Raw genomic sequence first — 23341 nt, 5'->3', positions numbered from 1 at the left:
TGCAGGTTTTGATGTCTGAGAAAGGGGGGTTTATAGGGGGCTGTCTGGCTAAAGAGGGCCCCAGCCCTTTCTGTTTACACTAATTATAATTACACTTACTGACCCTGGTGCTAATGAAGTATACCCCGTCCCCCCCCGGCAACTACGCTGGAGCTCGTATCCTGACCCGGCCGTCTCGTACCTCTTTGCGTAGCGCAGAGCCAGAAACCTCCACGTCAGCGACAGCTTGCGGTCCTTTGCAAAAGCGCCGGCCAGTGAGCGTTCCGGAATTTTCCGCAATGACAGGGAGCGGAGGTCGCTTTGATGTCATGCTCCTTTCGCGACGCAGGATCCAGACCGGGAGAATGCCCCTTACCCAATGCCACCCGCCACCTTCAGGAAATGGGATATTTACTTCATTACTGCCTCACTGACTAACGTGAAGGACTGAGGCCCTGCATCCTGCACGGATGAGCGATAAGGAGTATTATCAGAAAGCTCTTAGAACTTCCTGCGCTTCCTCTCTCCCTTCCTCATGATCTGCTCTCTCTCATCTAGATGTAAAGATCCAGTTAATCAGACGTAATTGTTTCACTTTCACTCGGAGAGATAGGAGCTCCTCCTCGTCTGGCTTCCAGGGGTTTGACGCTGTTAATATTTACATGTCTTCTAATTAGCTGTAGGAGTGAGATGCTGGTGGTGGCTAATCTGTGGCATGGGCAGGCGCTCCGGATACGTCTGGCTGACTGTCCTTTCCACAGAGCAGGTGACAATACTGGAACAAGACGCCAGTGGATGCTGATTACTGAACGTGGCCCCCTAATGGTGGAAGGAGAACCTGGACGACAGGGTCATGCGAGGTGCCCGCATCTTTTAGCTGCCTTGTAGAGGCAGTGAAGGTGAAGTTTTGAGGCCTTAAGTGCCATGTGGAGGAGAAGGGGGTGGCAGGCAGGATGTTGGGGGGGAGGAATGAGGGTGAGGGTGGCGGGCATTTATTAGAAGACGAGGAGGGGGGTGGACAGCAACTGGAGCAGGATGGGGGGGATCTGTCTGTGCTCCCGCGGGACTCCTCTGGTTGTTGCAGGCAGTGCAGGGCAGCATCCATCCCCCGCGGTGAGTGCAGTTTGCTCACCGCGAGGACGGCGGTCGCCTGGCCATCCACTCTCTGCCGACGCATTTCTACGCAGCAGCTCGCCCTCAGACAACAGGGAGACATATATTATACTGGTCATGATTAAGCCATCTGCCGGGAAAAGGCTGAGACGGAGCTGACAGGACGGAGCAATGTCGCCACCCCCTGGCTGGAGGCTGCTGTTGCAGGCACTTCTAGCCACTTAGTCTTTGATTTACTGTGTTATCGTACGTATTTTACACCTGCACTTAAAACACATTATATCATTCAGCGTATGCCATGTGTGGCCTTTTCTGGCTTTTGGGTTTTCCCCTGTGACTGAACGTCATTGAATTAGATCTTTATTGAGCACTATAGCCCTCTCTCTGTATGTTTATGGAGCTTCAGTTTTGATTACCTTCTTTTTCTGCATGTCGTCACCCAGCCCATACCCATTCCAGTCACCCTGTCGATCAGACGCACGTAAAGCACAACCGTGCAAGCGAGCAGTGCCTCATTTCAGCCACCGGCGGCCGCACATGTAGATCTGCTCTCGGCCCACCGGGGGGCGCTGTTCACTGTGTTTCTGCATGCTTAGGTGCGTGTGTGTTTGTAATTAAACGCCATGTTTGGAGGACCCACTGGTAGCAGCAGGTTTAGCGCTCACCATAAAAGGGCGGGGCCATAGGGTCACTGGCCCCAGCTGAAAGGTGATTGGCCCTCTCCCCTGTCACTCACTGACTCAAAACATATCATTGCCTAATGATAAGCTTGGTCTGTCTATGAATTATGGCGCTTCTTATTTTTTTAAAAATCCCTGAATTGCTCACCTGTTGACAACAAACATACATGTCTGCTTCCTGGATCGATGGGTGACGGGCAATTCTATTCTGGAAACAGGGTATTAACAGCTGATCCGATAACAGCTGGCGTCCATGGCGGTGATGTCACAGAGTCCGAAAGGCTCCTTGCCACGGTGGAGGCCTCCTTATTAGATCCAGGGACTCCATGCTGGAGAGTCGTTGCCTTGGTAACCACAGTGACCCACTCAAAGTGTGACATAAATCAAGTGGCTGTGAGCGCTGCCTCGCAGAGCTGAGCCCCAAGACGCGGAGCACGAGAGGCAGGCATGTCCAGCAGCACAGCTTGCCTGAGGCAGAGCGCCCTCTGCTGGGGAAACCCACTTCAGGCATGGGATGGAGGCAGTAATGGGTCCCCTTATTAATACATTTTGTTAGTGTTTTAATTAGTATGTCTGCTTTATTGATTTGATTCTGAGGTTTGGTTGGCTCTCTACAGCCTGTCCATCTGGCTGCTGCCTTTTAACCAGACAGTTTTCATTAAGCTGAGCTAAAACCATGTCATTAGCATCTATAAACATTAATTAGTGCTGATGTATCAAAGTCAACTTTATTGTCGCTTGTATACACACATAAAGAAATGAGGTGGACTGCCTTCCTAGTGCAAGCATTACATATTGCGAAAGTATTAAAAATATAGGAGAATAGATCGTAAGAATAACCTGGGGTAAAAAAAAACTGGAATAAGTAGTTTCTTGAGTGATGTATGCGGAATCAGCCGAGCTGTGGCCTTGCATGGTGTGCATTAGAGCGCATCGACACATAAAGGTGATTAAAGAGACTTTAACTAAGCCATGTGCCCTGTGCTGCATGGGATTGGCTCCAGCCCCCCATGTGACCCTGCTGCATGGGATTGGCTCCAGCCCCCCATGTGACCCTGCTGCATGAGATTGGCTCCAGCCCCCCATGTGACCCTGCTGCATGGGATTGGCTCCAGCCCCCCATGTGACCCTGCTGCATGGGATTGGCTCCAGCCCCCCATGTGACCCTGCTGCATGGGATTGGCTCCAGCCCCCCATGTGACCCTGCTGCATGGGATTGGCTCCAGCCCCCCATGTGACCCTGGGCAGAGTAAGCAGTTGGTTGATGAGTGGATGGATGCTCTTAGGTGTGTGTGATGGGGGCATCCTTTCAATACGGGGTAACCATGTAGGATGACTATGTGCACCATCCAACCACTCTATGTTTGAAAGCCATCTCTCTATCCCTCAGGAACAGAACATGGTTGGTGTCCCACGGCAGCCTGGTGGGGTCCAGCCATCACTCACTGGCCCAGGAGCCGTGGTGCCAGGGACCAATGGCAGCGCGCCGGGATACCTAGGCAACCCACAGCAGGCAGCCATGATGAAGCAGATGATGCAGATGGAGCAGGAGAAGCGTGTGCAATTGCACCTGCTTGAGCAGCAGAAGCAGCAGGCTCTGCGAGAACAGAGGCAGCAGCAGTTGCTGGCCGAGCAGGTATCCCGCGACGGACAGCTCCGTGCACCAGTCTCCAAGCTCTGGTCTTTGTCCTCTGGCCTTTAGAAACTGGGTCATACACTGTGCTCCTTATACAGTGTTCCATTGGCACTGGTTCATATACCGTGCTCTGTGAACGCAGTATATATATCGGATTAATGCAGCTTTCCATTGGCACTGGATCATATATAGTACTCTATAAACACTGGATTACATATAGTGTTCAATTGGCATTGGATCATATCCAGTGCTCTATAAATACTGGATTATATGCAGCATTCCATTGGCACTGGATCATATCCGATGCTCTATAAATACTGGATAATGCAGTGTTCCTTTGGCACTGGATCATATATAGTACTCTATAAACACTGGACTACATACAGTGTTCCATTGGCACTGGATCGTATATGGTGCTCTATTTATACATTGCTCTTAAATATTGGGCTCTTGTCTTTAAACACTGGATGATATGCAGTGTTCTGCAGACAATGTATCATATAAGGCATAACATTAGCAGTGTATCATAAGCCCTGTCGCATGAACACCGACTTATATGCTGCGCTACATAAACAATGGATCATGCACAGTTCTCCATAGATAATGGATTATCCATATTGCTCCATAAACACTGTTCTTTAGATACGGGATCATATACATTATTCTATCAACATGAAATTGTTTACAGTGCTTCATAAGCACTGGATCATGTGCAATGTTCCACTGAAACTGGATTATACCCCATAAACACTGGTCCCTGGTCTTCAGAGACGGGATCATACATTGTGCTCTGCAGATTAGCTGCCTCTTGGCCTGGAGGTAACACTGCTTAATCATGTCATGCAGTGCTCTATCTACCCCAGAGTCTGTGTGGTGGAGTTGTCTGTCTTATCCCATGTTGTTCATGCATCTAATGCCCCACCCCCCTCCCTTCCACAGTTACAGCAGCAGCACCCCAGGCAGCTGCCCCACCAGCAGAGAGGCCCTTACCCCGTTCAGCAGGTGAACCAGTTCCAGGGTAAGACATGACCCAGATGATCACAAACACAGCAGCCGGGCCCGGCTCACAGCACGGGATAGAGGCTCCTCTTAGTGGAATTTAAACATTTTAAAATGACATATAGTTGGACTCTCTTGTGTTGCCTCTTAGATAAAAGTTTGGACACATCTACCCATAGAAAGGTTTATTTGTTCTATTCTCTATGTTTTAGAATAATTATAAAGTCGTCAAAACTATAAGATGACACATATGGAATTATGGATCAACCAAAAAAGTATAAAAAAAACTCATTTGTTGGGGGGGGGCAGCTCTGTAGGTTGGGATTCAGAGGGTAGCTGGTTAAAATCCCTGTTCGGCAGAGTGATCCCACCATTGGGCCCTTGAGCGAGGCCCTTAACCCCAATCACCCCAGAGACTGGCTGACCCTACTGTCTCCTCTACACCAGTTCCATGAGGTGGCCTCCTGAGATGCTTTTCCAGCTGTCCTGCAGGAGGTCCCACATATGCTGAGCCCTCATTGGCCGCTTTTCCTTCACTTTCTGGTCAAACTCCTCCATAACCATTTGTACTGTGTGTAGGTCAGGTGACCAGGTCATGTGATGCGACACCGTTCACTCTCCTTTGTAAGCAGCTAGAACAATAACGAAAAACATTGAAGTCCCTCTGGATGAAAACTTACCTGGCAAAATTTTGAATTGTGATTTCAAACAGCTCAGAAACTTCCCCGATGAAAAATAAATCTGAATAAATGAATGGTAACTGACTGGAGGTTAGAACCTGGTGAAGGAGAACGGTGCTTCCTTTAACAGCCACATGTTAGTGCGGGGAGGGGTGCTGTCGCATGGCTGGCCAAGGAGGAGCCAAAAGAGCAGGTCCAAATCCCAGTTCCCATAGCTGATGATGGGAAAAGCTGATGGCGTCTAATTCTGAGCACCTGGACAAACCAATGTCTTGACTGACTGATTCTGCATCTTCTGTGCCGCTTCTGCGGAGAACATGAACCCGAAAAACTGTATCTGTGAAGCCCAATCTCCAGGCAGCACCTCAGTGAGAAGCAAAGACTTCTAACTCCTCAAATGTCTTCTTGAAGAAATGGCAGAAACGGTTGCTGTCAGAGACCCACGTCTGTAAAGTTGGCCTCAGGTCGTCCTGTGGTTTCTGCCCGGTGAGGACATGCTTTTTGTGGGACCTTCGTATGATATTCAGCAGCATGTCACAGGATGGTGATATTCAGGACTAGAGACCTTTGCTGGTCTAAGTCATGATTTGTCCTGAATTCTGAAGGACACTTTGAAGTAGTTTCATTGGAAAATCCTTATTTATTAAGCAAATTGTTTTCCGTCCAACTCATGCAATTATATGGATTAAGTTACTCGGTTTGAGTACTTGCAGGTCAGGCTCAACAAGTTCCCTAACTCTACCTAGAAGTAGCACCCAGTAGTGTAACTCAGAGTGAAGTCACATCAAACACCCTGTGCTGTAACTCAGTGAAATGTAACATCCAACACACAGTGGTCTATCTTGGAACAAAGTCACATCTAACAGTTAGTGGTGCAACTCAGAGCAAAGTCACATCAAACGCCCAGTTGTGTAACTCGGTTACATCCAACACTCAGTGGTGTAACTCGGTTACATCCAACACTCAGTGGTGTAACAACTGGTAATAAATCTGGAGCGCTTGCCAACAGGTCTCAGAATTTTTCCATGGACTCGCACTCAAGTCTAACCTGTGAGAATCTAATTTCATGAAAGGTGTTTGGACTCACAGCACTTCCAAGAAATACATTCGGCAAATTTAAAATCTACAGTGCCGCCGCACTTCTTCACCGAAGATGCAGCGTCCATCAGAAATGCGAAAAGCGCAACTTTTTCGGCTCCAATCGTTGCCATGGCAACCTGACCCAGATCTCAAATGTTCCAACGACTTGAGTCAGATCGGCAAGGAAACAGATTTACTTTGCTAATGGAAAAGAGAAGCTCTCCATAGACGTCCCGGGGGCATTGCTTTGTTCTCCTTGAAGGAGTCGTGTGTGATTCCGTGCTGTTCTTCACAGACATTCGAGGGAGGCGTGCATCTGTGCTGGTCCATTTCTAATGTCTGCTATTGGTTGGTAGCAGGAGGATCAGCCAGTAATTGTTTAAATCTTTATGTGTCTCAAGCAGGGTCAGAAAATGGTGGATCTCGATCACTAAATCATAGAACAGAACTGGGGACATTTTGAGTAACGATGCCGTCTGCTCTCATTGGTCCTGGTCCCATGAGAAGACGGCTCATTGGCTGTCAGGTTTTCGGCTCTGCCTGCTGCCAGGTTCTCATGCGTGGTTCTCGTTTTCAGGCTCGCAGCAGGAGATGGCCGCCAGGAACCAGGCTCTCCAGAACATCCGCAACGCCAGGCTGCTCCAGCAGCAGCAGCAGCAGCAGAATCAAGGGATGCTCCAGATGGCGCCGGTGCAGAACTCCGCCCCCATTCCCACGGGGGCCGGCCAGTCAGACATGGGCGTGGCCTACACCGGCCAGCCAGCCGGGCAGCAGACCATATATGGCCTCAATGCTGGCGTGAACCAGATGCTGCAGCACCCAGCCCAAGGAGGCGTGGGTATGGCCCACAATGCACCACAAGTGCAGAGGCAGCCTGGTAACGGGCATGCAGGGGGCATGGTGAGCGGGTACGGACAGGGCATGATGATGAACCCCGACATGTCCCAGCAGCCCATGAAGGGCCCCCCGATTGCCAAGGGCCAGGCGCAGAGACTGCAAAGCATGATGGGAGGAGCCTCCCAGGGTTGGCCACAGCAGCAGCAGCAGAACCTGCAGGCAGCGGCGGGCCGGACTAGCGGGGAGATGGCGCCCTTTAACGGCAGTCCCGTTTATGCCATGCAGGCCGGCCAGCCTCGTATGGTCAAGCAGCACTTTCCACAGGGGGTGGGCCAGCCCATGGTGGACCCCAGGGCCGTGAATCCAGCCATGGGAGGCCAGATGATGCCCCACGTGGCGGCCCAGTCGCGGACCAACCAGCCGCGGCCCGTCACTTTGCCCGCCATGGCGCAGGTCGTCCCCAACATGGCCCCATTCAGCCAGGCGCAGAGCCAACCAATGGTGGCAGCCGGAGGCTCGTACATGCAGGGCAGCCAGCCGCCCACATACCAGCGGACACCCAGTCAGGACCTGTCGTACGGCTACAGCGGGCAGCCGTCTGGAGGCGGAGCCTATAACCTGCCAGAGAGGGCGGAGCTGGACTCTGCAGATGGCTGGATGGACGAGTTCTTTTCCAGCCAATAGCGGGCAGACATGGGTGGGGCTTCAAGTTGACTATGGATGGACACAAAGAGGAAGGAAGGAAGGAACTGGGTGAACGACAAAAGCTTTCATTTTTTAAGACGTTAATGACCTGGAGAGAAAAAAAAAAAGTGGCTTTTGTGCACTGTCATGGTATTAAAAACACCTCCTGAAGGGAGAGCAATCTGTCAGGAGTCTAATGGTTTCACACAGGATGTTTTATTCGCGTTTTTAATCTTTTGAAAAATGCCATACTTTCCCCAGTTTCAAATCTGCACTGCGGAATCTGTAAAATCTGAAACTTTACTTAAATTCTGGGCACTGGAGGAGAAACACTAAGCCGTTAAGAAAACTGTTGGTATTTTTTGATTGGGATTACGGGATTGTTGGTAGCATCTGCATCACGCCACGTAGCTCATCGGTTCGGAGTGTTTTTCCATTGTGGGTCTCGTGGGGGTCATTAACTCGAAGCATTTTCTGCATTACTATTGGCATACAAGGCTTTGACTTTGAACCTGACGATCGTTTGTTTACCCCAGAAGCTGTAGAGAACATCAGCCGCTTCTCCTACATGTAATGAATTGAAGCCCCGCACCCCAGCACCCCCGCACTCCAGCACCCCCGCACCCCAACCCCAGCAGCGCACCACACACCCACTCCCGCTTACAGGCTTACCTTTAATCTGCATTTGTCTGCTATTTACACCTTGAAAATAACAACAAAACAGTCAGGATTCTTTGTTGGGTGTCAGTATGGGCTCTGGTAGGGTAGGCCGTCTCTTAGCAACCAGCAACGCGGCGTCGGAATGGGTTGAAGCACCACACACGTGACTGTGGGGTTCCGGCTGAAGTTCTGATTGGCTGCACTGTCACGTGGAAGCTCACGCAGATTAATAGGAAATGTAACAGCCACTAGTAACTTCAGCAAATTCTTAAACGTGTGAGCTGGAATAGGAAACTTGAATTTTAACCTAGATATTTATACAGAATATGCATTTTAATGCCGCGAATACATGCTCATACCTGCACTTCACACATTTTCGCGGAGGGGGACGTGCGGCTTAGAACGATTGTTAGGGCCCTGGAGTGAAAATTTGGAACATAACTGGATTATATTGGATATAATGACCTTAAGTATGAATTGTTTTTTTCTTGGGACTTACACTGTCTGAATACGTGCTCCATCAGGACAAAAACAGAGATGTTTTACTTTAACTAGAAATGAATTGGGTTTTTTTGTTTACTTTAATGCCTATAGACTTTATATCAATCAATGCCCAACAAAGGATTTATCTTTTACTGCGTTATTCTGGGCTTTTTTCCTCTCCATTACAAATGTTTCCGAGGCAGGTCCGTTCGCTCTGGAGACAGGAGGGGGCAGTGTGGAGCCCCTAGCTGAGGACTGTCTCCATCCCCCCAGGAGGGCTACCTGCCAGATTCCTCCAGGTCACGTGGTCTGGGACCAATCGGATGTAGACTTTGTTCTTTCTGTTGTTCGTTGGTCATTTCCGTTGGTCCGTTATTTTGTTTAACTGGTGCTGACGTATATGTGATAATGAAAAAAAAGTATATAAAAGAAAGTTGCTATTTGTAAATATGTTTTTACAGGTTTAAATACATCAGATGATATGGCTATACCCTCTGTAAAGAAATTCCTGTTTGTTGAAAATAGAGACATATTTTTATTTTCGTTTTTTTTTTGTCCACTTTTAAAATCATCCGCGCTACGCCATTGCACTTCAGACAATGTCTTACTACTAATTTGTATTGTAATTCTAATTTTTATTTGTTCATTTTTCTAGTTTGAGATTCTACTCTGTACCTTAAGCAGTGCTTATTTCTTTTTATCCTGTACAGAATTGCGAAATGTAAACAGATTACACACGTTTGTTTTTCAGAAAAAAACAACAAAAATAAAGAAAGACGGTTATCTCGTTGATCGTATTAAATGAACGTCTCCGTCTGGTCTCAGTACATTTCTTCTGCATTATATTACACGGATCCTTCAGATGGTGAGACCCAGTAGAGGGTGAGGGTATGATTCAGAAGGTCGTACCCTCGTACGATTCACCACAGCTATGGCACCAATGGGCTGAAACTAAGCAGAGTTTAGTTATCCAATAAGGATCTGCGGATCATCATTGAAATGTCTTTTTTTTGTCTGATTGCGTCACTTTGAGAATCTATTCTAACATCGGTATTTCAGTCTTTTTACCCTGATAATTTATATGTTAATTATCATAAGAGCAGAACATGAACCTGTTGGAATCTTTTTGGCAGGCTGCCTTTTCTCAGTGTGCCTTTTGACTAGGGGGGCGCTAAAGAGCAATTGAAAAAAATCTGAATACCTTAGGTTGCATTCTGTGACATTATGGTTATTTAGACTACTTTTAATACTTTTCTTGTGAAACAAACGTGAGCTAGCTAATTAGCCAGATACCCAAAAACACGTCTATCCGTGAGTGATTTAAACAGCAAGGATGACAATGATTAGGAATGGCTTGAGGAGCGCACATGCAGAGCTCATGCAAAAGTAGCAGTTTAAAATGCAAAAGTAGCGGCGGAAAACTTTAAAATAATGCCTTTGAAAATATACAGTTCTTCCAGCCATTCATTCTTAAAAAAATCAGATGTTGCTTTAAAACTAAATACCGCACATAAACATACAGCCCGTGACAAATGGTTTCCAATCTGCTGCCCCAATTTTTGGCGCTACTGCATCTCCTGCATGCGTCGCATTAACTCTTCGCGCAGGTGCACCTATGACGCGAGGAGTTAACGCTACGAAGGCTTGGCGGCCATGATGCGTACGCATATGCGTTGTGAGACTCAAGTATAAAACAACCCCGTAACGCTCCTCACACCTCTCCCTTCCGAGGATGGAATGATCCAGAATGTGCTCCACTCACCAGGGAAGAGGACGCTACAGCGGATTAGCATTAGCGATTAGCATTGGCCTACCCTTACAAAGCACAGAGAGGACCTGATCCATACCCAGACACTCAGCGGTCTCAGCAGAGATGCTAATTGGAAGCAGAGTCGCCTGTGGGGGTCTACAGGCTGTTTAAGGGGGGGGAGGTGTGGCCTTCAGCATGAGAGTAGAGAGAGTAGAGGCAAGCTCAGTATACTAAACACAAAAACAAAAAAATCATCCTGAAATATGTTGCTGCCTGTCCTGTGAAGATGTAATTGAATTTTTGAAAGTAATTCGGGGTTACTGAAACCACCCTCTGTTGTGCTTTGGGGAAGAGGGCGGTTCACTGGTTTGATATGGCAAATGCCGACAGTTTTAAGTTAGGGGGGAATTTGGCTTATGTTCCTCATTCTCTGTCTTGCAAGGCTTCCTAATGTTTCTCTTGGGACTGATTTCGCTAGATGAACAGGGTTAGGCGCAGGTGGGCAGATACCACTGCTCGGTCTGAGCATGGGATTCGCACCCGGAACAGTCTGGTGCAGTGGTTAGCCTCCAAACCATTCTGCGCATCCTGTCATGGACGCCCCACCCAGACGCAGCGTGTGGGCGCCGGCCATTTTGCAGCGAATCACATGCAGCTAATCACCCCGCAACTCTGTGGATGATAATTCGGTTATGAATCTAATAATAACCAGCCAGAAGCTTCTAGAAGGATTTCACAAAGGACTAGCACTTCTGCAAGACATCACGGCTGACAACCGCGACTTGCACCAACTGTCACCCAGAATCTTAAACTTTCTGCTCTGTAATCTCAGTATTTATCACACATACGTATATCGTACAGCTGTTTCTGCCACTTCTGCCCTATTTTTATACAGTTTTACACTATTTTAGAAGCCAGTATGCATTTTGTGTTGTGAATACCTCTACTAGATGCAATGACGATGAACTAAGTTGAATCTAATCCAATCTAATTTAGTACAGATTTGCTATTAACCAAAGAAGGTATGATTACTACCAGGAAAAAGGTCAAATTGCAGGCTGGTTCAGTGTGGTGAAGAGAAGCATTTTGGTAAAAGAGGGCAGGGAGCCTTTTTTTTAACCAACCAGTAACTAGCTAGGTTAACGAAACAGAGGTTATCTAAACCGGACGGCAGCTGACCACGCGCCGGGATTCCAGCAAGTTCAGAGTTACTCTTCTTTCCATTCCTGGAAACAGGCTGCCATTTTGATGGTCATCCCCAAAGCAATTTATCAACGGCAGTGAGATTGCGTGCGGTTTTACTAGCCAGCTGTGTCATTGTGTTCTTGGGGGTGGGATGAGGGGGCCACGTTGGATTTATGAGAGAGGGGGGGACCAGAGAAGGGTAGATTTACCAGTGGCTGCCAGGCGCCCCCCCCCCCACCTTTCCGTAATTAAGAGCACGTATGCTACGGACGGCCTCTTTATTCCTCACGCTGTCGCCCGGCACTGCCGTCGTCCCCGGCAACCATGCACGCACATGCATACTCCTGACCATGATGAATGGGAGGCGTCGTTACTTCCCGACGTCAGGATGGGGGTGGGGGGCTGCTTATGAATGTATCCGGGGAGGGGGGGCTCTCCCTGGGGGTCCCGGTGAATGGAGGACATTATCTTCCCCGGGTGCGAATCAGCCGTCCCGCAGACGGCCGTAATCAAACACTCTGAATGCTGGTAAAGTGTGAGTGCTTTGAGGGGGGCAGCCCCCGCACATTTTAATCATGGTGATTAATACCCTGTCACCTGCAGGGAGGATGCCTGGGCCAGCCAGGATGGGACCCTGGGTTGGCCCAGGGCCCATCTCCCCAATTAGCGTCTCGAAGTCCCGCCTTCGCTCGTCACCGCTCATTAATATGCAGATCAGTCGCCACCTCGGTGCATCGCCGTCACTGAGAGGTTAATGGCGGGCGCGCCCCGTTCTGGCTTTCGCGCGCCGTCCTGCACCCCTGCCAGCGGAGTCACCTCAATCCTAACGAGTAAAACTGTGACTCTGTCTTTCCTGGTCATATTTTTGGCATGTGGCCCCCCAGCCCTCTGGAACAGCTACGCAAAATAATACTTTTTCATAAGCTCTTTAGACGTTTCCTACATTTGGACGAGTGACAGTCACCTGTTTTAGAACTATCCCTTTATGAAGACAAAGTGAATCTTATTTTAGCTGAATATCTCTATATATGTAATATAAATATATAGACTCACACACAGTCCTGCGCCCTCAGCAAAGGGGAGAACGGGGCAGTCCACACCTATTGCTGACCACAGCAAAACTATTCCGAAATAATGGAATTGACCGTGTCGTCAATATATTTTCACACTGTCCGAATGCTTAAATTGCAGAAAAGGCCCCAGCAGTATAGTTTAAACTAAACAGCAGAATGCAGATGCTCCGAGCATATTTGGCGGGGAGGGGGCAATGGCCTACCCCCTATATTTATAAAGTGCTGCGTATCTTTGGTGAAACCTGTACTGCTCTGATTTAAAATCACAGCGCGCAGGACGTGTAGTGCTGTGACCGGCTAGCCCACGAGAGTCATTCTGTCTGCTGATAGCTCTGCATGGTCAGATGAGGAACATGATGTCATTTTACAGCACCAGGTCCCCCCCAGGCACAAACACTGCTCCTGCACTGTGTCCCCATTTCCCAAGATGAAAATGCCCCCAGATACCCTACAAAGCAAGAGTGAGCTCATGAACAGCAGGATGAAATCAAACACCTTCCACGGCCTCTAGATCTAAACATCATTTAGGCTTTATGGAACTTCTCTAAAGGAGAATGTGAAGTAGATTTCGAGCTCCTGGAGCCTTTTCTTCTTAAAGAATGGCCCAGTAACCAATTACACACAACTCAAGTCTTGTATGACAGCAGTCTCAGAAGGACTGAAGCTGTCCTGAAGGCAAAGAGTGGCTCTAACCCTAATTAGGTGCTTAGTATCAAACGTATTTTGTTATTTTTTCCCACCAGGTAATTCTTTCAAATGCCTAATGGACTAATACATAAATAACAGGCCACGAAATAAAAATGTGAGTGTTTTTCCTATTACTTTTGTATTTCACATGCAATAACAGGCGCTGTTAAAGTCTGAGTCACTTTCCCCAGCTGTGTTAAAAACAGGCCTGCTTTTCATGTCATGCTAGATGTTTACAGTTGTATTGCGGTTTTAAAGGAATCGTGGTCTTAAAGGGATAGTGCTTTTTTTTTTCTCCCCTCACATTCAGGTTGCCCATCCTGGTTTCCCTACCCGATCTAGAGAGCCCTACCTGCTGCGATAGGCCACACGCCCCCTAGCCAACTGCCGTCGTTACATGGGCCCGGGGGGGGGAAGTGCAGGTGCCATGCCGACTCCACCTTGGGGAACCTGTCGGGGGAGCTCCCCCAATTTTCTTGACCATGATGGTTGTTGCCAGACACTCCCGTAGCATGGATGTAGACGCCTTGGAGAAATGGGCCTATACCACTTGTGGGTGGGGCTCTGGTGAGCAGTGGGAGTGGCCACACGAGGCAGAGTTCACGCCCTCTGCCTCAGCAGAAGTCCTCCTGTTTTCACAAACCCACTGTGGTACTTCAACATGTTACAGTCTTTTCAAATAACAGGTTATGGCTCAGCAAGGCGATTCAGCCTTGACAACTAAGCATGAACTAAAACGAGTTTTAATTAAAAGTTTTGAACTATTACTCTCTCGACCCAAACTCCTAATAATGTAATAATAACCCTAGTCTGTATATTGACCATTACTGCAAACTCAAGTACTTCCATATGGCGTTTGCAGACACTTTGAAACTAAACATCCGAGGTTTGCTGCATGTTGTGTGCTACTTTAAACATTTCTAATTTTACTTACTCATAAATGTGCATCTGTATGGATGACGATCTTGCCGTTTGGACTGTAAATGTCATAATTTAAGTTACAACTGGGCACATGATCAGGAGAAGGGGAACACCCACCCACAGCAGCCCCCTTCCTGATCGCTTATGCTGCCTTATGAACAGTGCGCTCTTCATTTACTGTGGGCATCTGGGGATATCTATTGGCTTATTGAACGGGAGGACCAACCTCACACCGTTTAATGGTGTACCGTACCACCTACACTATCGACTCCTTCAAATGTCCTTCAGATGCCTCTTCCTGTGGCTGCCAGTTTCAATTCCCCCCTGCGCCCCACTAACAGCTCCGCATATTGTGGATATCGGATATCAGTGGACTTCCTAATAGCGTCGCTCTAATAACATCCATCCTCCTGTACATGCAGCAGATTTGTTTCGTCGAGGCCACTGCATTTAATGTAAGTCTCAGCTGTGGTTATATTCTAGGCGTAGTTATGGTGACAAAGATACACAGCCAGTCGTCCACAGAGGTGCTTCTTAACCCCAACTGGAACTACCTTCATCACTCTGGGTCGTCCTAACCCTCATGTTCACTGTCCTTCCAGGAGAACCTTAATGGTGCCGTAGAAAATCTGTGCATGCAGTCATACCCATTGCTGTCATTCCCATGATATATAGAATGAGAACCTCCTGTCCAACGCCGCCCCACGTTTCCGTCAGAGGTGCTTTTGTGCACGTAAAACCTGTCAGACTCAACACAGTATTCTCCTCCAGACATCCTGCTGTCATGTGTCATTGTCTTCGGTTTATGGATCAGGTCTGCCCTCTAGTGGAAATTCTGTGAAACTGCAGCACATTTCCACAGCGCCATGGAAGACCCGATCAAAGAAAAGGATTCTCGTTTATGGTAATATGTACCTGATGAAAAGCGCGCGCTTCCAATAATCTTTTATGCACGTGATATCATGCCCTGTACAGTAGGCTGAAAAATTGTTGTGGTTCCTCCGGCAGTCGATATTCAAACCGCCTGATTTTGCTTCTGTGATTCCCTGCAGATTTTGCAAGGTGCCTTGTGTTTGTGTTTCATTCACCAGCCTCTTTACTCAGCCTCGGTTTCACGTACCTCAGCACCAGGCGGGAACACCAGCGTTATCCTTTGACGCGTAAAAACTGATTCCTAACCACGCTTTAGCCGGAGAGTGCTTTCTCACACTCCTGATGTCACCGATTCCTTGTGAACATCGCGATAATCACACAGAACAATTGCTCCTGGATGCTAATATGGAAAGGTGGACGTTTTAATAAATCCGTACAATATTTCACTGGTGTGACAGACATGAGGTGGATGACAATTACAATGTGTTTTTGAGTGGGTTGGGATTTATTTACAAATAATAAGACTATAACCCAGAGTTTGAATAAAGGTCAGAAAGAGAAACTTTCAAGTTTGCTTCCTGTCCTCGAACATTCTAAAGTTCACCTACGGACAAACGTAAGGATGCAAAATGTGACGCATCGGTGACACTGCAACCCAAGGTTGGTCAGCCCTGCCTGATAAGCAGGGTGCTCCCTCATGGGTACTAATCACACCTGCGGAGTGTTCGCGTCTGCGCGTGAGGTATCTCAGGCGTGTAGGTCAGGTGAGAGTAAGAAATTTGCCAGCGTGGAACAGCTGGTTCCCAGACAGCAGCGACAGAATCCAGAGACTCCTGAAAACCTCCAGTAAGACATGCAGCGAACAGCATGGGAAGGAGCCAAAGGAAGCACGGAAAGACAGAGAGCCGTGTGAGAACATTAGCTGGAATAAGCATGACAGATACACATATAAAACTCAGGTCCAGCTGTCTTACATAACAACCACCATGCTGGTAAGTCACCCCATGAGCCTGAAGCTCTCTGCAGCCGGAGATGGTGGAACCTTAAAGAATGACAAGTACTCCAAAATATTCCAGGTGCTTTAATGCACAGTACGCATATGGTCATACATCTCCAGTCATCAACAGCATTTTAAAAACAGTACTGCTCTTCCTTTTCCTACTTTCATTGATTACCTATTTAGCTTCCTTCTGCTTGATAAATGACGTGTAATGATTGTCTTATGAATTTTCGTTGAGGGAGGTTTTGTAAAACAGTCACTTGTACAAGCTATCATGACATACGTCCCAGATCAGGATGTGTTCAATCGTTAGAAGTTCGTTCCTCTGGCTCTCGGACGTCGCTGGCGAACACAGAGGTACTGATGGCGAGGGGGACAGAGTGTAGTACCTCTGCTGATCAACAGGGGGAAACAGAGGCAAGATGTATAGATTCCTAGGGCCGGTTGTGCATTTCGGCCGCGATACTCCGTAACAGACGGCGTTAGGACACTGCACGTGTGACCGCTGGCAGTGTGACCGCTCTCTCTCTCCACCTCTCTCTACAGAGGGCTTCTGGGAAACTGCACTGCCGTCTCCCCGCCTGGTACAATTCAAACAAAAAGACCCAATGTTGGGAGGGAGGGAGAGAGAACAGGGCACTAGAGAGGACGAGCACATCCAGCTGGACGGCTGGTCGAAGCCAGAGGGCCACAGAAGGCCGCGACAAAACAGGACTAGCAAGGCACTTCTGCAAAATGGCACCAATAAATAATAATCACAAAAATAGTTAAAATTCTGCCAAAGCCCCAAGCAAACAACTTCCTTTGGCTACCTCCATTAAGACAATGCCTCCATTCAGTAAACATTAAACACAATGCAAAGAATTATGATTCATAGACTATATTCCTATCATCGAAACAATATGCCAATGGATGAGCCCAATATGAAGGCTAACGGAAATCACACCGAAAGGAGCCACGACATCCACCGTCACCAGAATCTGCTGACGCTAACTTTCCTGGGATGTGCACAACCGCACCACAAAGATTAAAACAATAACAGCGAACCCCCCCCCCCCCCATTTCCAATAGCTGTAACCCCCCCTGTGCTTGTGCTTTTACACTCAGTTGCATTTACAGGGAGACTGTATAGATTATGGCTGCATGGGAAAAAAAAATATGCAGGTTTATTTCAGGTATCGAATATATCAGGTTCACCTTGCGGATTTTACTGCCCCATCCACCCGCGAGCGACAGCTGACAGACGGCGGCATCACTGGCATGCTGCAACGTCGCCGGCGTTCTGACCTCGGTGCTCGTTCACTGTCGAGCCACCACTCCCCATTTCTGGCCTTCGTGTTCCGGGGATTGTATGCCTCGCCGAAATGGAAGATACCTTCGTCAGCTACCCACCCATTTTAATTCCCTGTCCCGCTGCAAACGCGCGTCTGATACAGGTTCAAGTTGCCTGTCTGCTCATGTGAAATGAGATCCCGCCCACTGCCCCCCGCCCACCGCACAGCATGCCAGGTTTCTGAGAACACTCTGCACGCTTACCGTGTCTGGGCGAGACCACCCTCGAGAAAGCGCCACGATTCCTAAACACAAAACACCTGACAAACCAGCTGCCACGCTCTCTAACTCTCGGGACAGTCACATGACCCCAGATGGCAAGATCAGGTGGGGGGGGGGTGGAGTTCGAGGTCCTTCTTAAGCTTATTGGACACAGCAGCAGCGGAGGGGGAAGGGGATGCCGAGTTCATTCAGCCCCGAAGAGGGAGCGCCGTACCCTGAGGAGGCCGGATCGACGACTGAGCTAGCAGCGCCCCCTAGTGACGTGTTGGTGCCATGACGCTGTCCTCCAGCGGAGGTTACTGCTTCGAAGGTTAATGCCTAACTAGGTGGACAGATACGGAAAAGGGATGCTTATCTGTAGCCTGCCTACCCAGAGCCGCAGCCTTCCCCCAAACACCGACCAGCGACTGAATGGAGACACTAACGGAGGAACGAGACAACAAAGAAGTAGTGAACTATTGTGATGGAGGGAGAAAAAGAGGTTATTTGTGTTCTTCCCCTCCCAGCCAGCAGGGGGTGCTCCTCAGCAGGCGCAGGTGAAAGCCCCCCTCTCCTCTGTCTGCTTCAGAGGGGCGACGTCCCTCCCACCGGGAATCTGACTCAGCACCAGCGGCTTCTGGCTCTTTAGCTTGTGCGCCACCGTCATGAAAATGGCCTCCACGTGGTCGTTATCACCCGGGCTCTTGGCGGACGTCTCGAAGAGCGGCATGCTGTGAGAGTCGGCGAACTTCTGGGCCACGTCGGTGGGCACCTTGGCCGCCCCGCGCAGGTCGCACTTGTTGCCCACCAGGATGCGGGGCACGTCCTGGCCCAGCGAGTGCTGCCGGCACTCCTCGATCCATGCCGGAAGGCTCTGGAAACTGGCGGCGTTTGTGATGTCGTAGACGAAGACGATGGCATGCACGTTGCGGTAGTAGTGCTGCACCATGCTCTTGCGGAAACGCTCCTGGCCTGCCGTGTCCCATAACTGCACCTGCACAGACAAACGCCCCAAATTAGCCCCACCCATATCTCACAGAGCCGTGGGCGGTGACCTCACTGCCCCAGGGCATTCAGTTAGTCATGCTGATTCTTAATGCCATGTGAGCGACTAGGACTATATTTATGGGTATAAAAAACAGAGTAAAGAAACAAAAAGGTATAAACTTCATAAATAACCATAAAACACTAGCCCACAAACGAGAGGTTCAGAAGGCAGACAGGACTCTACAAGCACCAAACAAAAACCTACAAACCCTGACAGCTACAAGCCAGACTCACTAACCACCCCAAGCATCCATGGGCTATATTATCCTACACAGGTCAGACGAGGTGTTACTGCAAACTCAGGGAGGGAATTAGCATACCAAAAACCCAACAAGGCCTGCTGTCGGGGCATTGGTTTTTGACTTGGTGACTACTGCATCGTGCTACGGCGCCCCCTACTGGCAGCAAAAACAAGGACACCCCCCCCACGTCGATCCAGTGGATAAGCAGTGCATTTCTTATTATCCGTTTGTAATTTAATCAAAGTATAAGTGATATAACTTACAGCAATATGGGTGGTCTGTTGCTGGGGGGGGGGGGGGGGGAGGGAATCCGTAAATACAAGATACTGCCGAATCCTATATAGCATTTATCTTCTACCATTTATCTCATATGGCACGTTAACAATAAAAGAATGTTCGTACAAGCTGCCCTACAACCACCGGAAGAGCCAAGAACACGAAGGATGAGATCATCTCTAAGAGGTCAGCATAGCCCATAGCTCAGGCATTTATAATAGAGCAAAACAACGGTCTTATTTCCCTCCCACCACAATCTGGAAGTTTCTCCCGTTAAGCAGTAGGCCGCTTACGGGTGCCGAGATGACACGTTCAACACCTGGCATTCAAACCGGTTGTGGGGTTGGGGGTTGCTTTCGCCAGGATGCCTGCCACTGCACATGCGCGAGCAAGATTACCGGAGCGCTGATAACCACGCACGCGGTGTTCAGGCTGCAGGAAAGGTGCGCGCCCCCAAACCACTGGTTTATTCCATCTGCAGCGCCGAGATTTGCATTTTTCTGTAAGCTGCTCACGGTCAAAAAAACGTTTGTTACATCACTTAATGTTAATCTGCATTCATTATTCATTGTTATCATCACCTGCTTAAGCACATGATTTACTTAAAAAAACTGCTAAAAGGGTCATGCTTTAGCCATGGACATCTGACCGTATCCGTCCTGAAGGTTTTGAACCAGCAGCCTTTCACGTAGGCACGCTCATCCGGCCCACACGTGCGGTTCGATTTCCCCTGCTCCTGAACAGCTAGAGATTATAAAAAGTAGAACTCCACCAGTTTGGGGTCTCTGGCACGAAACAGCCCGGAGCGATATGCGTTTGCAGTCGCTCGGCAGTTGCCAGCACAGGAAACGATTAGCGAAGTAAGGAGAAAAAGGGACCTAGTTTCTGCGTTCACAGCCTCCCTGGTGTGTTTGTCGAGCAGCGCCGGGGGAATCGAAGCGGAAGCCGCGGCATTAATCAGACACCTGATAGGCATTAGCATTTCGGAAGGCGTCCCGGAATAAGAGGGCCACCAGCAGCGAGCAGTCCGCGGCGTTCCGGGTGCAAGCAGAGATTCACAGAAGGCTGCCGTGCCCAGGGGGGCTAGGCAAGGTTTGATCGACAGCACTGATGGAAAACCGCATGTAATCCAGCGGTGTTACATCTCAGACCAAGCCCACGTTTAAGGAGAACCAGCTTTCTGTTCTGGATCCAGAACAAAATCACTAAGGGTGCATTCAAGATTCTTCAGGGGGCACAACCCTCGCAACCATGTCGCAGTCACGGACTCATTGACTTCCAAATAGTTTTTATTAAACAGCATTTTAAATCTTAAATCTATGCGAATCACTATAGTATAAATCGGGACAGGTTTTTAACGCCGTTTGTAAAATGTAGATGAAGAATCATCAAGGATATAAGTACGATGAGTGATGTCACCCTACGGGACCTTAGGTTACGGAATATGCCATCGGATGGACGGGGTGGGACACCGGGTTTACTAGAGATGCGGGAGGGGTGGATCGGTCTCTGGTGCTTGTGAGCAAACGTTAGTGATCAGGGATGGGGAAAGCAGAGCAGGTAGCGTGGGCTGTATCGGGAGGGATGCACCGGCCCGAGGGAGGGGAGGCAGTCAAACAGACTGTACACGGCTGCCCAAGGATGCATAACAGCCTAAAAATAAATAAATAAAGAAGAATGTGGACCTTCGCGTGGAAGTCAATCAGTCCATGACTGCGGCATGTTTGGGAGGATCCTCTCCCCAGTGATTTTATTCAGGACGCAACGCTGCACGCAAACGCCTGCTGACTGACACAGGCGGACACACACGTGGCTCAACAAGCGGATGATCCCTTACAAATCAAAGCGACTGCAGTCGAAACAGTTACATCACAGCCGTCCCAGCAGGGAAACGTAAATGACTAAAGCATTATAATACAGTCAGTCGATTTTTAGCGCTATTGAGATGAGGTGTGACTTTTTCCCCCATACATTTTGATTGCTATCCGTTATTAGGAATTATTTTAAACTAGATTTTATTATTAATTGGCGATGTTACGTTAGTCTGGCAAGCTATTTCTCGTGGAGTTTTTACATCACTGTCAGAATATAACCCCCGGTGCGAACGAGCGGCGTTACCCACCATTCACGGTTTGTAACTTTATGCATTAGTTGTACGATAAAAGAGCATCGCGTTCGTGTCGCAGAGCTCCTACCCCGACTCCGTACCTTGATCTTCTCGCCGTCTATCTCGATCACTTTCTCGCGGAAGTCCACCCCGATGGTGGCCTCTGTTTTGTCGGGGAACCTGCCCGCACAGAAGCGGTAGGTGAGGCAGGTCTTGCCCACCCCGGAGTCGCCGATCACGATGATTTTGAAGATGCGAGAGCGGGGCGGAGGCAGGGAGCCGGTCAGCTCTACGGAGGTCTCCATCTCAGGCACGGCGGGGCGACGGGCGGAGCTGGGTTAGGCTATGGTAGGCTAGCAGACGGTTATTATACCGTCCCGTAAAGGCGGCTTTTAGGAAAAGCCTCGAACGCTCTGTCACCCAAACCGTATAAATATGTCAGAAGTTGCTTATTATCTCCGCTGCGTAAGTGGTACTAAATGTGCCGAATCATGGCGCTGGGGAACGTCCTGTGCAAGCAGCCGCCTACTCGCCGCGCTCTGCTGCGGAGTCCCCGGTCATGTTGGGACGAAGCTGCCGCGCACGCGCACCGAGGGAGCCGCGCCAACTCTCGCGAGAACTCCAAGCAGCATCGCGGGTACGAAGTCCGGGGAGCTGCAGAGCGCGCAAACGCGTCAAGCACGACTCAGTTATTTACATTACTTGCAGAGAGATTAAAAAAAATGCCACGGGTGGAGGGAGGTTCCCATGATGAATTCCCCAGAGCACACCAGGGATGGGTGGGATTAGGGTATCCCCCCATGATAATTTTTGCTATCCCACAAATATATTGACCCACCGGAAAAAGGCCAATCTAGCCCTGGGGTGCTTTATGGATAACTAGCACCCCTGTGGAGGTGTAGCCTAAGCAACGCCCTGAGTCATGCCTAAATTGTCTCCTGCTTCATGGGATCAAATCAAGGCTCATCACAACCCAGCCATCATGCCGTTGGACAATAGACAGCTACGTCTTTTAACCTTCCTTTTGAGGAGACTGTAGTTGACAAGAGCAGGACATGTTTGAATACAGTAATTTCAATGTTCATTTACATTTACAATAAATTTGTTATAAAAACATAATTTTTAACACTAAAGGCTATCAGGTACAACTCAAATCTCTTAGTGTTCTGTAGGAAACTCAGGAAATTAATTATCCTAAATCGCATAAGTAGTCCATCTAATTGTGTACTCGTGCATCTTCTACATACCCGTGAACAATGCTAGAAACTAATGCAATCTACAGAATACAGCCACACACATTTTCATATCTGAATGCTAGATGTCCATTGGAATCTCTATCAACCAGTGATCCAGGAACAGGGATGAAACCTAAAACAATGAAATTCTCACGTGTTGTTCCTTTACCCACTGCACACTGCATCTTTATGGATGAGCAGCTTTAACATGGAGCTCTGTATCACCTTCAAGCACACGCGACTTACAAAAAGGTTTCCGTTGTATGGTTAACGGAATCAGTGAGCTCTTCAGAAAAATCGATGTTAAGCCATTTTTGAAGGATTCCTTTTTTCCCCCTCGCGCCTCAGAACACAATCAAACCATCAGGGTCTGAAAGAATGAAAGGTTTTCAGGAGCAGCACGACACACACATCAGGCATGGAGGACGGACAATGACCACTGGGGTTCTGCGATTGAGACCCTCCCCCCTTCAGAAGACACAGCGAAATATTCAGGCGGAGAGGGCTGCTGTCCAGATGCTGAAGTGGGTCCATGTGTTTTCTCTAAAAACCTATTGTGTGGCTCTCACACTCTGTTACTA

The 23341-nt window shown here is 48.7% G+C and overlaps 2 protein-coding genes across 2 annotated transcripts in view; one reads left to right on the top strand and one right to left on the bottom strand.

The window, feature by feature from the left end:
* Window positions 1-9637, top strand: part of maml3 (mastermind-like transcriptional coactivator 3) — a 93911-nt gene extending 84274 nt beyond the window's left edge. The window contains exons 3-5 of the mRNA XM_048995676.1: window positions 3163-3408; window positions 4348-4426; window positions 6745-9637. Coding sequence (XP_048851633.1) covers window positions 3163-3408; window positions 4348-4426; window positions 6745-7688 — 1269 coding nt within the window. The 3' untranslated portion in view covers window positions 7689-9637. The remainder of the gene's footprint in view (window positions 1-3162; window positions 3409-4347; window positions 4427-6744) is intronic.
* Window positions 9638-16388: 6751 nt separating this feature from the next.
* LOC125720369 (ras-related protein Rab-33B-like) lies at window positions 16389-22103 on the bottom strand. Its single transcript, XM_048995700.1, has 2 exons — window positions 21627-22103; window positions 16389-18847 (listed from the first exon to the last, which is right to left on the bottom strand). The coding sequence occupies exons 1-2, from the start codon at window positions 21828-21830 to the stop codon at window positions 18398-18400; spliced, it is 654 nt and encodes a 217-aa protein (XP_048851657.1). The 5' UTR covers window positions 21831-22103; the 3' UTR covers window positions 16389-18397.
* Between the last annotated feature and the right edge of the window lie 1238 nt (window positions 22104-23341).

The sequence above is a fragment of the Brienomyrus brachyistius genome, chromosome 25 (genome assembly GCF_023856365.1).
Source record: "Brienomyrus brachyistius isolate T26 chromosome 25, BBRACH_0.4, whole genome shotgun sequence".
Lineage (NCBI taxonomy): Eukaryota > Metazoa > Chordata > Actinopteri > Osteoglossiformes > Mormyridae > Brienomyrus > Brienomyrus brachyistius.
Note: the sequence above shows the minus strand (reverse complement) of the source record. Positions and strands in the feature narration are given on the sequence as shown.